The sequence below is a fragment of the Neodiprion lecontei genome, chromosome 5, assembly GCF_021901455.1.
Source record: "Neodiprion lecontei isolate iyNeoLeco1 chromosome 5, iyNeoLeco1.1, whole genome shotgun sequence".
Classification (NCBI taxonomy): domain Eukaryota; kingdom Metazoa; phylum Arthropoda; class Insecta; order Hymenoptera; family Diprionidae; genus Neodiprion; species Neodiprion lecontei.
Window position 1 is genome coordinate 28,745,326 of NC_060264.1, and position 16,943 is coordinate 28,762,268.

General features: G+C 32.5%; 1 protein-coding gene across 23 annotated transcripts in view; it reads right to left on the reverse strand.

Moving 5' to 3' along the window:
• LOC107226307 (serine/threonine-protein kinase MARK2) overlaps positions 1-16,943 on the reverse strand; it is a 63,588-nt gene that overhangs the window by 4,803 nt on the left and 41,842 nt on the right. For 11 of the 23 annotated variants that reach the window (XM_046741882.1, XM_046741881.1, XM_046741883.1 and 8 more), the window contains 6 exons: positions 16,455-16,656; positions 14,457-14,624; positions 11,939-12,053; positions 11,573-11,661; positions 940-981; positions 134-245 (listed from right to left, as the gene is read on the reverse strand). In XM_046741882.1, the coding sequence (XP_046597838.1) occupies positions 134-245; positions 940-981; positions 11,573-11,661; positions 11,939-12,053; positions 14,457-14,624; positions 16,455-16,656 (728 nt within the window). Of the gene's footprint in view, positions 1-133; positions 246-939; positions 982-2,543; positions 6,075-6,217; positions 8,320-11,572; positions 11,662-11,938; positions 12,054-14,456; positions 14,625-16,454; positions 16,657-16,943 lie in introns of those variants that run through there. The other 12 variants (XM_046741885.1, XM_046741884.1, XM_046741874.1 and 9 more) reach the window with 10 other exon arrangements.

Below are 16,943 nucleotides of genomic sequence, written 5' to 3' on the forward strand. Positions count from 1 at the left end.
TGCAGATATTTTACAACAAGATGCTGGATTAATTTGGCTTTCGTACACGTGATATTGGAAATTTATTTTCTTTTCTAATTATTATCCGAATGGTAATAGATCAATGCATTATATGTGGTACACAATGCCATACCTTGCGTATTTCCGACATGATTTCATTTGGATCCCGACTGCTGGTCGTTCTCATGCTCCAAGTGAAACGAAGACTGCGTGGTTTTACCTGCTCGTCATTAGTGGTTGCACCACTGCAATAAACAAACCACCCATAAGCGATCCTTGTCCACATTTATTAGCGCAATAAAAATATATTTATATCTATTGTCTCATTACAATATATCCGGATGGATGTAGTATGTAGACATCTGCACAATGGAAAAAAAGTGGTTTATTCGTCGTGGAATTGAAAATTGACAGTTGAGACACAAATAAATTTGTTCGACAATTATAAAGCGTGCAGGAAATGCATACCAATTGATCGACCAGGACTCCGAACCCATTCAAAATGCTATATACTCAAAGCGTATGCATTGATTTGTGGTGAAGATAGAAAAGATATAAGGAGTATTGCGAAAATAGCAAATATTGCATGCACGTGTTCCTGATGAATAAAAACTGCAAAAATACATATATATATACAAAGAGGTTTTGAACAGAGAAATCCACAAAGTGATATTTTCTCAACGATAATCTTACTTTTCAAAATAGAAACGGTTTAGAATAGAAACAGTCGATTGTCGATAAATTTTCAGGTAACTCAGATCAGTATTTTCTCTGCTCTGACGTTGTTTGGTAGGAATAAAAAGAATAAAAAAAGGAAAAGAAAAAAAAAAAAACTGTACAGATAGAACTGAATGAACAGATGAAATATCGCAAACATACATGGATAAGCGTAGGAAAATGGAAGAGTAAACGAATGATTTACAGTTCGTGGCAACGTACCTCACTACAGCGTGCTTGGGAGGTACGGATGGGTCCATGGGGCTGAAATAACAAAACAGACATTGCTAACGAAGTGTTCTGGAATATGATTAAGATAAAAACGATGAGAATGCAGTTGAATTTGTAACTACAAGCCCTCCCACCCTTCCCCGATATAACAATAACTGTGAATAAACATAAACAAAAAGGACAAGGGTTAGAAAAAAAACAAAGAAAAAAACAGGCAATGTCAACGAAAACCATGAAAAGACAATGCCGATAGACATAACAATGATGAAATCATTTGTCTATATTGACAACTAAATTGATCGTTCATTTACAAATCGATTTCCGTAAACATACACATAACTCTAAGACATTCAGCAGACGAAAGATAAATTTTATATTACACAATAAATGCATCGTAGTAATAACTTATACTGTTTGTCCTGCGTATTGTTATGAATGTAAATTGTAAAACGGTATGGTACGCATCCATCAGGCATGTCAACGTCAAACAAAAAAAAAAAAAAAAAGAAAAAAGAAAAGATTATCGATTTCACAGGTGTCGAGTGGTACTGCGGCTAATTGAATAGACACGATAAATGAATTGGTACACAATTTAGTAGACAATTTTTAAATATTTATTATATGTGTGTATATATATATATATATATATATATATATATATATGTACACATATATGTATGAAACTGTTGAATGTTTTTACCACTAGTTAAATTCATTATATAATAACCGTGCTTAGGACCAGATTAAAGACAACAAGTCGTGTATATACAATTTTCCTAACACAAACCTGAGTGCAATTCAAGTTTTCTTCGTTAAATATAAGCAAGGAAGAAGAATTAAGATTTGACCGATTGAACGTTCTATAAAATTTTCGCTTGGAGTCAAATGAGCCGGTTGAGGGGGGGGGGCATGAACCTTTGAGAACGAAAGGAGAGAGCGTAAGAAAAACGATAACAACCATCCCAAACTTGTCATCTTCATCTGTCTGTTGTACAATCCTACAACCCTCCCTCCGTTTCATCATACTTTGCGCGTTATTTAGTGCACTTCAATTATACATATCAATTATTTATTCATTTATTCTATTTTATTCAAAATGCCAACTACCTAAATAATAATAATAATAATTTGTTTAAACAATAGTAATAATAACAACATTAATAATGATAAGCATAGTTGAACTAACTGTAGCATTAGTAGTCGTAATAGTAGTAGTAGTAGTAGTGGTAGTAGTAGTAATAGTAATAATAATAATAACAATAATAATAATAATAATAGTAATTGACTAAAGCATCTCAAGATGACAGAAAATCGCTCTTTTAATGCTTGTAGGACGGGAATACACAGTTGATCGAAGTGCATTGAGTAACGCACATTGTGTGACCCAGGAGGGTATACTTTTACAAATAATATAAAACATTCAGACGCACGCACACACGCACGCATTTCCACGCGTGAACATGTTTTTATGGATAGATGTTGTATGATTTGAAATGTGTGTGTGTGTGTGTGTGTGTGTATTTATTGCTAAAATATTACAAAACGTATTCATTTCATTATTTATCGAAAATATGTGTACATACATGCATGCGTGCGTGTGTCCGTGTGTACATCACGTACCGATATAATTATTAAATAAACTTTTTTTTTTACCTCCTTGTCCCACTCTCTCGCACACACACGCACACTTATAAAATAAATGTAATATACTATAAATACCGAGAGCAGTGCTCAACCCAGTGTTAAAATATCAAATATCAATGGTCATCATTTCGTTACTTAGCGTTCAACAAAAACCAGGTTTTTCAACAGTCACATGCTCAAATTCGAAAGAAATGTAAATCAAAAACGAAGAAGAATAAAAGAGAAAGTGATCTGGATTTTTTTTTTCTGTTTTGATCTTAATGATAATGACGATGATGATGGTGGTAATAACAATAATAATACTATTATAAATCAAAATAGAAGCAAGTCGCGTGAGAATAACATATCACTCTATATTTAATAAAATATTAGTCCGTTAAAAGTCTGGCGCAGGCATTTTAGATACAATTGGAATTGGAAAAAAAAAAAAAAAACATAGATACAGGAGAATATTACAAAAAGGTTACAGAAGGAAGAAAACTAGTTGGAAAAGAAAAACAGAAAAATAAATAAAATGCTCAACGACACGTTATATTGATTCAAACGTGGAAGTTTCCCTCTAGTGGAGTGATTTCAAAAAAAAAAAAAAACCCCAAAAAATGCGTCTAACATTAAGTGGCACAAATCCTGATTTTATGTACAATAATGTAGGTTATATGAAATTTTAGTAGTAACAGTAAGATAAATACGACTACACGGAACTTCAGAGGTCTGTTATGAATCAATATTTTTTTTTTTTTTTCATCGTTTTGTCCATTTGATTTCATTGAGGATCAAACTCATTACTCTTCGATAGAATAAAAAAAAATGAATGAAATTAACAAAAATAAAGCTCATAAAAAATACATAAATGCTTATATAATTTTGGCTATCGTTGTTTCTTTATAATAATGATCATGATCATGATCATGATCATGATGATGATGATGATGATGATGATAATAAAAATAATAATAATACAATACATACTTTCAAGCTGGAAAGGGTTCAGTTGATTGTTTTTTACAAGCTGTGCTTTTATGATGGATTAGTTTGTTTTGTTTTTTTTTCTCCTTGGGCGAATAATTCCAATGCTACTACTGATTATAACAATAATAGAAATAATAATAAATTTGAGTAGTTATTAGATGGTAGGTAGATAGTAATAATAATAATTGGGCTGATTATTATGATGGTAGAATAACTTAAATATTTAAAATTGAAAATTCTAAGTGCAATAAACTGTGCTGTGCTGTTCTGTAGACGGCTGCGTTTAATATAATTAATGATAGTAATAATGTTAATAATAGCGTGCTCAATAAAATAAAATAAATCAACCTAAGATCAATTCAAATAAAATATACTTCTTTTCAATATCTTTTTGTTAATAATATACATATATACATATCATATACGTATATGTGTGTGTATATATATGTATATAGATATATATGTATATTTATATACAGTATTTATTTTTCGATTATCAAATATATCATCGACTAACTACATTGCAGAAGGAGCTACATATGTGTGTGTGTGTATGTATATATATATATGTAGTGTATTTTTTTCAACTAGCTGCAATATCGCGACCGGATATCAACGCCATTCTTACATTCTTATTTAGACATATAAACCTCACGTTTTTTTCAAATTCTGCGACGAATTTGTAATGAAATATATGTCACGTAATTATTATTACAATAAAAGTAGAAAAAAGTATGTTGTTAATAATATTATATAATTGATCAATCACTCTGGATCAACTTCAAGTTGGCAATACTGTTTGGCTGTCATCTGGCCGCACCAACACTACCGATTTTCCTGCAACTTTTCTAATGCCGAATAAACGATTTCGTTCTTTCGTTGAAAATCTTAACTGTTAAATATTTAATATCTGACGAATCCGAGTTCATCAGGCAATCGTTAATTAATACATAATGTGTAATTCAATATTTTCATCTAGTATGCAGGTTTGCCAAGTTCCATATATCATTAAAAAAAAAAAATCAACTATACATATTTTCACTTTCGTTACGAACAACGATTCGTTATTGCTAGGCTACTATATGTATAAGCGAATGAGTTTATATGTATTGTGTAGTTTGCGGATATTATACAGCTCAAATCCTTTCTCTTGTGACATCGAACAATCATTATTTACATGTAAAGAAAAATATAATTTTACCATTTATTCATTTCGTAGTTGCTTGTTTTCTTTGAGTTTTTTTTTCTTTTCTCATATTGCCCTTCCCTCATCAATGAAACATCATGCTTTCGACAAGTAATAAAAACTAAATATGCAATGAAGCGATTATAGCGACGTTAGGTAGATACCAATGTCATCTTCCTAGAACAATTGAAAATTACAAGGAAACACCAGTGTCCAAGGATTCAAATTTTCCAACTTATTTTGGAATTTTTGCAGAGAATTCAAAAGATAGCGCAAATTCATTCGAATAGATAGTTAACGTTGTTGAAAACTGGCCAGGCCACGGCGAGGCATGTAGAATGAAAAAAAAAAAAAAAATGAATAAAGAAATAAATAAAAGCCAATTATAATTTTCAAAATCAGAAACACGATACACTTGAAAAAAGAATCAAAATTTTCTCAACAAACGAATTAACATGAAAGTAAAATAATTTCCGACTTGTTGTTTTTCTATAGTTATTTCACTTACACCATTTTCAAATAGTTAAAACATTTGAAAACGCAATGATTAGATTATCTGTAAGAGTTGACATTTTTTTACAGGCAATTTTTAAATATCATAAATAAGCACTGAACTTTTGACAGAACAGCATGAGGATGATTCGCTAGAGTATGAATTCTTGGTTCACAGATATTTCCCAGCAAATTTCAATTCCACAAAAGATGCTCACACTTTAACAATAAATAAATAAATAATTACCCTGCACATTAGCTCACATTAGGTTACTTTTTTTTTCTTCTTCAATGTCTTTATCAATTTCTCTATCTGTTTATAATTCGTTTCATTTTTATTTTCATTCTTTTGAAATAGCAACATCTGTTGCAGAATTTTTTCATAACTCATTGAATTCAGCTGTACAATAATAACGCACTTCGCAACGGCTAAATGCAGATCCACGTCTGCTAAAAATATTAATAATGATACGGACACGTCACATTGGGGGTCCAACTATAAAAAATTGCATTTTACAAATTTAATTCATCTAACTTTGTGGAAAAAAAGTTACTGTGCATATATAGCTTAATTGTAAATATATATATACATATATGTATACATATATATATATGTATATATATATATATAGATGCGGATGCATTGTTGTAGTTGTGTCGTATCGTTCACTCAGCGTCGCAGTTCCTATCCCATACAAGTTATGTATGCACGAGTTGTGTCTGTGTGTGTGTGTATGTCTACATCTCGCTCTCATTTCAACTCGTGGGAAACAAGGCGAGAACCGCGACCATTGCAGAATCCATCGCATCATCTTTCTTCTGTCACTTGGAAAACCTGCCAATGCATGGATTTTACTCTCTTTTTCTATCCGTTTATCACTTTTTTGTCGTAATTTGTTTTTTTTTTCCTTATTTTTCTTTTAAATTAGTTTTTATTGATTTATAATTTTACTTTAATTTCATTCGTCTAATATGAAGTTTGTTTTTTTTTATTTTTTTTTTTCGTTTCTGAATCGTCGTCCCATTTGTACTAGCTTAAAAATTGCTTTATACAGGCGTGAAACAAACAGGCGCGATAGTTATGTAGGCCGTTATAAAATACAGATAAAATTGTCCACTGGCTTACATATCGGCGCACGAGACGGATTAAGAATCTAATTGAAAATTGCGGTACATAAGGGAGATCCGCAGCTTGGTAGTTATTATTAGTTATTACAGCGTCCACTTTCAAAATTCATCGTAACAGTCCAAGAAGAAACAGATTAGATTATCATTTAAACTCACAGCCAGTCGAGAAAAACAACAAACTAATCTGTTCATAATCGTTTCACAGTTTGGATCACATGCATAGTGATTATACACTGCACAATTATTTGTTCTTGAACTGGAAATAAGTTTTAAACACCTAAATCGAGCTATAAAAATCTAACCAATTCGATAAAACCTTGCCAAACAGATGTCGTGTAGTGTGGTCAAAAGTGAGGTTAAATTTTATTTGGGTATAATCATGGTCACGTTACTCTTTTTAATATTAAAATATCGACATTGAACAATATCATGGCCGCGATTAAGAATCTTTTCCATTCTGTTTTGTTTTTTTGTCTATCACAACCCAACTTCCAACCACACAACATGCGATGCGTTGTACATGATGAAATTTATTTTCCTACCCCATTTGAAAGCAAAGAAAAGAAAATACGCTTGGTCTAAAAAAAAAATGAAAAAAAAAAAGAAAAAGGAATCCATGAAACAATGCTTAAAATTTTGTTACAGATAGTTTCAGTATGCTAAAAGTAGACTAACGATGGTAAAGAGAAAAAAAAAAAGAAAAAAAGAAAACACAAGCTGTAATCTTTGCCCAAATAAGGAACGTAGTGTTATAAAACAATTAAAACTATTTATACGGATCGGGTTGTTGACAGAGGCAAAAATGGTATAAAGGCACAGATTTAAGTGTTATGTCTTAAGAAATGGAATCCTGTCACGTAACTTCCTGCTATATAAAAGCAAGGAAGGCACACGTCCTATTCTGTTTTTAAAATTTCTTTTTTGTCATTGTTTTTTCGTATTTACCATTTCCTTAATAATAATAGCGTTTTGTTTTTTTATACGAATTAAATGCAAAATTGCACATATATACCAATATATATATATATATATATATACATATATATATATATATATACGTATATCATATACCACATATGAATAACATTCATTCGTCCAGCACTTAATCTATATCAACCAAGTGGTCTCATATTTCTAAGAGAGTATATCTTCTAGCCATCGTGGGTTATAAAATAATAACAATAATAATAATAATAATGACAAAAATAATAATAGTAATTAATAATTGATAATCGCGCACCACAGAATAACGCGAATTTATCTAAAATCTATCTGCACACAGTGAACAACGTCTATTACTTAATTGCTTGAAGCGCCTTTTATCGGCGATTATTTATTCCTTTCTTCATCTCTTGAGCATCTTATAACAGGATAGTAGTAGTAGCAGTATTAGTAGGAGTAGGAGTAGGAGTAGGAGTAGGAGTAGGAGTAGGAGTAGGAGTAGGAGGAGTAAGAGTAGTAGTAGCAGTAGTATTAATAGTAGTAGAAGTAGTAGGATTAGTATTAGTAACAGTAGTACTAAATCTGTTCGGTCGTGTGTCTGCGTGTAATTGTGGTTTTTGTTTGCGTGTGTATGTGGGAAGGGATTGCCGACAAATGAGGATGATTTTTCCTCAATTCATCCGTTTCCTGGGTCTCGGCTATTACACTTCTGTGATCTATTTCTATATTTTCTTCAATGCACTCGCGTGCGCTTGGTGGTTGTTTTTAAACTTGACAAAATACGAGTATCGTGTCGGTTGTCTCTAGGGCTTTCATTCGATATCCATTCTCTATCGTGTTCTCTTTCTCTTTCTTTTTCTTTTTCTTTCTCGTATTCTCTCTCTCTTTCGCTTTCTCTGTATCCTTTGCTTTCTTTTTTTCTTTTTCTGTTACTGTCTCTTTCTCTTTCACTTTCACATTTTCTTTCATCTTGGGCACCAGAGACGGAGCCAAGTATTTCGGTTCAAGTCCTGCAGCAGACAAGATAAATACCGAATAGGTATGCGTTAAAAATTCATTACCAACTGGGTTATTAAACTTTCAGTTTAGAGTTCAGAGATGCAACAATGTCTATATAAATCCATTACCCGAACAGTCTATACGCTCGTTCAATGAAAGCGTCTTTGTAATTATAATTAGAAATTTTCTTTTTAATTTTTGGTTTTCTTTCCTCTTTCTTCATTGTTAATTTGTTATGTATTATCATTCCGGCTTTATTTTATTTCATCTATTTTATACATTTATTATCGTTATTTTTTTCAATTAATATTTGTTTTTTTGTTTTCAACTCATTTTGCCGCCAACTTTCGACATTTGCAAGACTTTAGGATTGCAATTAAATCCGCGCAAACGAGAACAGCGACCATTTCGTGAAAGCCGGCACCAAATTGGGGTGCCTGTGATGTTTCTATCTCTCTCTTTCTCTCTCTATCTCATTCATTCGCATCACTCTCTCTCTATTTTGTTGTCAACACGTACTCGCACACGTTATTCTGTGGCACTCTAATTACCCAAATATACATCGACCTTACTACACCCACCTATGAAGCTAATTTTATAAATACGTATTACCTAATGTTCTGTCGGAACGTTAACAACAACGATATTACACTTCTTTTCCTTCGTTTCTATCATTTGTTTGCACTAGAGTCTTTTTACATTTCATTATGCAATAACGACTAGAAATTTCAGATGCGAAAGAAATTAATGAAATTTTTGAGAAAAAAAATAATTAATAAACAGTTAATCATAACCAGAGAAATAATCAAAAATAACGCCTCGCTTGTTTTTTTTTTTTCTTAAATCGACCTGCACGAAAGGGATGCACAATGAGTATGCGAGGTGGCTTATTATTATTATCATTATCGTTATTAATCATAAGCCCTGCCAAGCAGTGTAATCTTTACATTTTCATTAGACAATTTTCTTTTCTCTATTTTTCACTTCTCCATTTTTCACTCTGTAATTTTCATAACTATCAATTGAGGCGATATACACATATTGCAAATAGATTCGTATATATAAAAGTTTAAGTAGACGAATCTTTTTGTATCAGCTTTGCATGGGGAATTGATATTTGTGCCAATGTGACCGCACGTAAAGAGCTTCTCGAGTCAGCTGAGCTCAGTCCCCTCTTTGCGTCACTGAAGCGCGACGCTTGATTCTTTGAAAATGCCCGGTATAAATCGAAATCGAAAGCTCGATACGTAACGAAAATCGTGATATCTTTATACAGGAGGATAGAGGGGCGGGATGATAGAAAACGAGAGCAGAAATTTGCAAAGGGGGTATAGGGAGGAAAGGAGGACACACACGCGTACGTGTACGATATAATAATAATAATAATAATAATAACGATGACAATAACAACAACAATAATAATATAGTATAGCGTAAGACTATATTAAACATATAGATAATAACAATAATATTAATAATAATAATAATAATAATACTGCTGACGAATCGTCTCGCAGATTAATATTATTCATCATTATCGAACAGTTGCAAAATAGGTATGTATTATACATAAATATCGTAAACGTCAAAAGAAATTGGATAAATTATTTTTAAGTATACAGTTGTCAATCAAAATTAAATGGGTAAGTGGGTAAGTAAGTAAGTAAGTAAGTAAGTAAGTAAGTAAGTAAGTAAGTAAGTAAGTAAGTAAGTAAGTAAGTAAGTGAGTGAGTAAGTGAGTGAGCAGGGTGGCCACAAATTTTGAGGAAAAAAATACCACGACATTTCCAGGTTTTCCAGGACCTAAAACCTAGTTTTCCCCAACATTTTCGCAGTTCTAGTAAGTTACTAAAACTAAAATCGTTCAGCTTGTTGACTCTATATTTGGTTCAAATTCAATTCGAATTGAAGAAAAATATAGTTTACAAAAGTCAATCTAAACCAATTTGTTTTTTCGACGAAACAAAGTAAACTTGTCACCTTAAAAAAATAATTTCTAATTCCCACGATAGAAAAGACTGACACGTTTTCAGTTTTTCCATGACCAATTCGAAAATCCCCTGACATTTCCAGGTTTACCAGATTTTTCCGGGTATGTGGCCACCCTGGTGAGTGAGTAAATAAGTAGAAAAAGTAAAACTGGAGAGGCATATTTATACGCATATGCATTTACATATGTACGTATATTCGTAGGCGTAAAAGAAAGAAACAAAAAAGTAAAATCAAATAGAAAATAAAATAAAATGCACGAGCTATGATGTTTAATAGCTTTCACTGATAATGGTCGCTGCTGGCTCATCAAAATTAATAATAATAATTATTCAATAACGTAGTAACGGTATGCACCTAAATTATTATTTGCATTTTCATGTTTTTTTTTTTTTTCCAATTGCTATAGTAATCTGTTTATCAACAGATTATATAAACGTATGCATGTTCAACGCATTGCGGTATAAACGACTGCCAGAACTACATAGTCATTGTGCATCCCTAAAACAGGAATATCATCTGGCATGCAAAACAGTATTGTATAAATATAAATATATCATATTGACAGAAATTCTTATTCTTCGGTACATAAAACAACATCGCAACTCTCGACGTTGATTAGTGTTTAATTCATCAACTACACAAACAGGGTATCGACTGTCAAATCGAACAGAGTTAAATTGGGTTTACTCGAATGATATATGAATAAGATATAATCAATAAGAAAAGTAATTTTTACGTGAGTTTCGAAAAATAACACAAAAACCGAGGACCAAGGAGGTGTACGTTTTTTCAAAATTTTCTTTTACTATAAATGAGAAAAGTAATTCTTCGCTGGGCAATGACAATTTTTGCAAAATATTATTCAACAAAGTCCGACCGCTTCTTTTACACTTTACGTACTCAAAGTTTTTCTCCGATTATTTCAAGGTAGTTTGACACCCTGATGCAATGATATACGTATGCGCGTAAAGACACATGCCCTTTTTCAAAAAAAAAAAGAAAGAAAGAGAGCACAATTACAAATAGATGCAAAAATTACAAAAGAAGTAAAAATCATATCAACGGGAATTTTATTTTCAATAGCTATGTGCTTCTGCGTTTTTGAAAACAGGATACATATCCTTGCATCCGGTGGAAAAGCATGTTCTTTTTTCTTTTAAATAATAAAGTAGAAAGAAAAAACAGAAAAATAAAAAATAAAATGATAATGACAATTCATTGGAAATACGTAATATTATTGCTAAGCAATTTCATAATAAGATGGAAACTTACCGTTTTGAGAACCTGGATGATAATTTTGAAAAGAAAGATGGCCTCGCCAGTGGACTGATAGCGTTCGTGTCCTGTGTATGCGTGTGACCCTGTGAATTGTTGAACCGCTCAAGTTTACTTGAAAAACATTTTTTTTTTTCGCAGACAATCAATAACCGTGGCGGGAGGATGAAAATGAAAAAATTTATCAGAATCTTAGCAATCATGTTTGAAGTATATTCAATTTTAATGCACAATTCAGCAAGCCAATAAAACAAAAATTTATGCGCTCTGAAAGAGTTACAACGGTACGTACAATTACAACGTACAACGACTCTTCCTTCGGCCACGGTATTGAATATCGTCAAACTGACGAGAGTACAATACCTGAGGGTGATTTCGCTGGGCTCTATTTTGCCCAGAATGGAAGGTGCTGCGGCTTGGAACATTCCTTGGGAATGCTGCTGCAGGTACCAGTCTGCTGCTCGGAGAAACGCCAAGGCTGAATAAACGAGAGTTTACAAATATTACCAAATATTATTACCGCAGGTCAAAGAAGTAATTAAACAAAATATAAAACGCGACTTTGGCCGATTGCGAACTTATAATATGCCATTTACAAAGTGACGTTGCACCAATGAGGTACATAATATACATATAAATTGCGCTGAAAATATACCAAGTATTTGAATAATACATTTTCTAACAAATTATGCAATCAAATTGGTGAGTTGTTCCATTGTAACACGTTCGTCGCGTAATGAAAATAAAAATTACAACACGTTCGACTTGTGTACACTTATTACTTGGATTTTTTTTTGTTATTCTATGGTAAATACTTTTCTTTTGTTGTTTCACGTGTTTGTAGAGTGTAACTATTGAACTTTAAATAATGATAATAGGGGAGTATCTGTAATACGGAGTATTAATTATTGCTACTATCTTGCACATGTTTCATAAAAGCAGCTAATTTATATGTATATGCATGTATCTGTGTGTATATGTATTTTTGGCTGATTTTGTTGTTAAGCAGACAGTTTGAAACGTCATTTTTGCTGTAATGTTATGACGAGTGATAACGATTGAGATAAATAATTCTCGAATCCAGATTCAGAATTGCCCACAAATTTGATGTGATTATAAGTGAGAGACTGGAACATCAGAGTGTCGTTCAATATTTGTTATTAAAAACTTTTCAAAAATTACTATAAAATGTTCATGTTCAGGGCTTGCGTTCTCTTTGTATGGATATTCTACTTTGCACTATTACCCAAACGATGTTACCCGCATGTGTAGGATAAGTTTGTAAAGATTTTTGACATTTTAGTGGCAAAAAGCTAAAACTTGATTCACATTCACATTAGAACCTCCTGCAAGCCAACAACTATCGAACAGTATTCTGGAGATATTAGATTTTTTTTTCAGTTCGTTGTAAATAAATATTATTTCTGTACAGAATAATTTTGATAAAATCGTAAGTGTTTTATGATATTTTGTGAATGCAGTATTTGTTGGGTGAGTGGATGCAGCACTTGCTGTTATTGCAACAATAATTATAATACTACTAATTAATCCAAAAATTACCCATGCTTAACGCAGTATTTATTCTACGTGAATTATACATATAATATGAATTTATGAGATGTGCAACGACAAAGATGAATGGACGTGACGAAATTGAAACTGGAAGCGTTGATTGCAAAAATACAAGAATGAAGAAGAAGAAAGAACGTAAAGCAGAAAATTATGGGGAAAAAAAAACAACAAAAAAACAAAAATAAAACATGTACATAAAAATAAAATCGTAAAACCAAAAAATGAATCCCAATTAAATTCATGCATAACAATTTTCTTCGTCGAAATAAATAATAACACATAATGTACGAGAAGGAAAATGGGAAAGAAAAAAAAAAAAAAAATCAAAAACAAGAAGTGATTAATGCGATCGACCAGCAACCGTCCCAGAGATCCTAAACAACGATGTGTCGATTAATATTGGCGCCTGGATGGTATTGACCAATTCTTTGTGTATCGTTGAAACCCGTTCATACATTATAATCCTAAAGTAATTCTCCGTCTGCTATTTATCAATCAGTATATTTTATGTTAGATGTAAAAGGTGTTTCAACCCGGAGAAATAAATTTGTTTTATGGATTCGAAGAGAGTTAGTGGCCCAATAAATAATGAAAAACCTGAGTTGCAATCAAAAAAAGATAAATTGACGAAGGAAAAAAATAACAGGAAATAAATAAATTAGAAGGAAAAAATTGAGCAAAATGTAAATAATTAGGGATACGTCGGTTGGAGTAGTAGCAAGTCACCTTTAATACCTCGCCCAATTCTCACAATCTGCAAAAGAATAGACAAGAAAAAGAAATTGTACGGTTCAAATAAAAAGAGACGGCAATAAATCCGTAACGATCATTTTTTATAGGATGACTTGTTCAAGATTATTGTTTCCCCGTTTTAATCAACAAACTTTATAAATAACGCATACAATTCTTTTTGTGACTCATTTTATTACCAAAATAAATACTTGCATTGTACGTTTTATCACGTATTCACAGACAAAAAAAAAAATATATATCTATGTATCGCTTAACCTGCAGTTTGCAAAATTAGTCTTCGACAAAAGAAGTGAAAAAAGAATAAGATAAAAATTTGATTAAGACCAAAATTAGTTGCGCCAATGATGTTTGCTTCCAGGGAAAACTTTTTTATCGTGTGTCGTGCGCTCTCTTTTTAATAAATCGTGAAATCTTCGTTTTCTTCCTTTTTTTTTTATCTCTCTCTTGCAGGTAGCGAGAAACGAGCCAGTTTTATAAGACAAGGTCAAAGGTGGCTACCCTCCTACCGATTTATAATACACGGAATGTTTTGATATTGGTATTGGTCGCCCTGTACCTCTGCCTAAGAGGGTCAGCAGTAGCGAGTAACGAGTTGTGGGCGTTGCGGGGCTGCGGGTCCAGCAGCGAGTTGTCGCCGGGCTGTACGCCACTCGAAGATCGGTGGCCCGCGCTGATGCTTGCAGATTTGGTGTGACCCCTTGCTGGCCTAGTGCCCTCGCCGAGGCTGTGCAAAAACCAGTCAGAAGACCCGATATTCCCTGGTTCGTTGGTTTTTTTTTTTTTTGGTTTTTTCATAATTTATTTTTTCCATGAGAAAATAGGGAGAAAGAAGAAAGACGAAGAAGCAATAACTGACGGAATTAACACCGATACTAATAGACTCGTCGCGCCTTGTTTTACTTTTTTTTTCATCAAACTTTCATGGCCTTTTTATGCAAACTATATCAATAGGGATACAATTTATTTTTACAACACATAGCGTGTCGCAAGAATTCAAAAATGACACTGCATTTGAAAGGTAAGTTCATTCTACGAAAATAGTATTGAAAACTCTACGTTATTTAACAAATCGTAAAATATAATAAAATCTTTAAAGCAAGTCTAGAATACTATGAAAGTTTGATAGATTCTTTGATTTCAGACTTGTTTAAGAGATTTTATGATATCTTACGATTTTTTATATAACGTAGAATTTTCATTAGATTTTACAAATTTTCAACAACTATCGTCGGAAACTTCGTAAAATTAAACATTAACGATTTACCTAGAATATCTTCATGTTTTCGAATAATTTCGTATGATTCTTGATAAAGAGTAGAATATAACCGAAGTACAGTTTGGGAGACAGTTATTCTTTTTTTTAATTTGCCATGAGTTATTCTCGTGACGAGTAGCCATTGAGAGAATCTATTAAGAAGGTAAAATTGAGATATATTCTGCAAAATCTAATGAGCTCCTTGAACGTAACGACTGAGGACCAAAAATACTACGCGATCCCATCTCCTACATCGTCTGTATGAAAATTTAACAAAATTTGCAAGTGATCGTCTATGCTAAAAATATAGAGAACATTTTTATCTTTTGAAATTGGCCGACTGATTCGGATGAAAGTTTTTTTACTTTTCATTTTGAATTAGTCTTTCTGATCGTCGCAAATTCATCACTCCGTAATGAATGACTTATTTTCATTTTGATTTCCGTTTGAACGATGGGATGAGTAATGATGATGCTAGTGAGGTGCTACCTATACTTAGTTGCTTTTATTTAAACAAGCTTTAGATAACTTGAAACTTGTCGATGTTTTATTTTCCTTACACTCTTTATGATCTACGAGAGGCAAAAGTAGTCGCAATCATTTTTATTGGTTTTGTAAATTTTCTGCCCTAAGTTTCAAGTGAAGCGGCAGCAGCAGCTAAGTAGGTAGTTCAAGAAATGAATGATTGGCAGACAGCACACAGCCAGCATGCTAGAGCAATGCAAGAAACAATAAGAGAGACTGCGGTTGTGGATTTTGTATTAAACATAAAATCGCGCGTTAACGAATATTAATTTCAATTAGAATAGTTTTCTAATGGATTAGTCTACGTGTGAAAACATGTGCTCATCTTCCTATATTTGTCGCTTTGTTAGTTCAAGACAAAACCAAAAACAAAACATAACATTACTTTCGAATTTCAAACAAACACAGGTATGTTACTTTATGAAACGTCGTTGTTGACAACGCTAGGAAAACCATAAACCAAACAAGATTCAGCGCAGAAATAGATATACAATTTAGATTCTTTCCAAAGATGAAACATTATAAATTTCCTCACACTTTCCTCGAAATTATTTGAATTCGGAAAACAGCACTCGAATGAATATCGTAGTCGAAGCCAAATCCAAGTTAGATTTAAAGTTTCCAGCGTTCTTTCCCCAAAAAAAAGACAGGACGTTTGTCGATTCTTAAACAGTACAGACTAAGTGTAGGGACAGAAACAAAAGTTCAGAAGAAAAAAAATAAAAATTGTATTTCATAACTAGAAAGAAAACTTTAAAAATATCGTCGTCGTACCTGGGAACATCGTTGGTTCTCTCCGTGGAAGAGGAAGATGTCTTAGCTTGATCGTAAGAGATGGTACTGCGTCTTCCAACCGAACCTGGCGCTGGAGATGTCAAAGGTCTCCCACTGCCGACGCCGGCGTTCATTGTATTGCTCTTTCCGACTCTCGACTTACCACCAGGACTCGTTCCCACACCTATAATGAACATTGTCACTGCAACCCCAATTAGATACGGCCCAACACAAAACAAAGCAACGTAACGTAACTTAAAATAAATATAAGTAATGTATATGTACAAATGATGAACGTATGAAAGGATAGGGGGTAACCAAATGTAAACCGACAAATGAAGAATTGCGAAGGAAGAGAGAAAAGTTTGAATAAAACGTGGGAAACAGATTTGTATGCATTTGTAAGTACAGTTGAAGATAATAAAAAAATAAAAAAAATAATAGTAAATAAATAGATACAATAAAAATTCACCACGCACCAAGCAATAG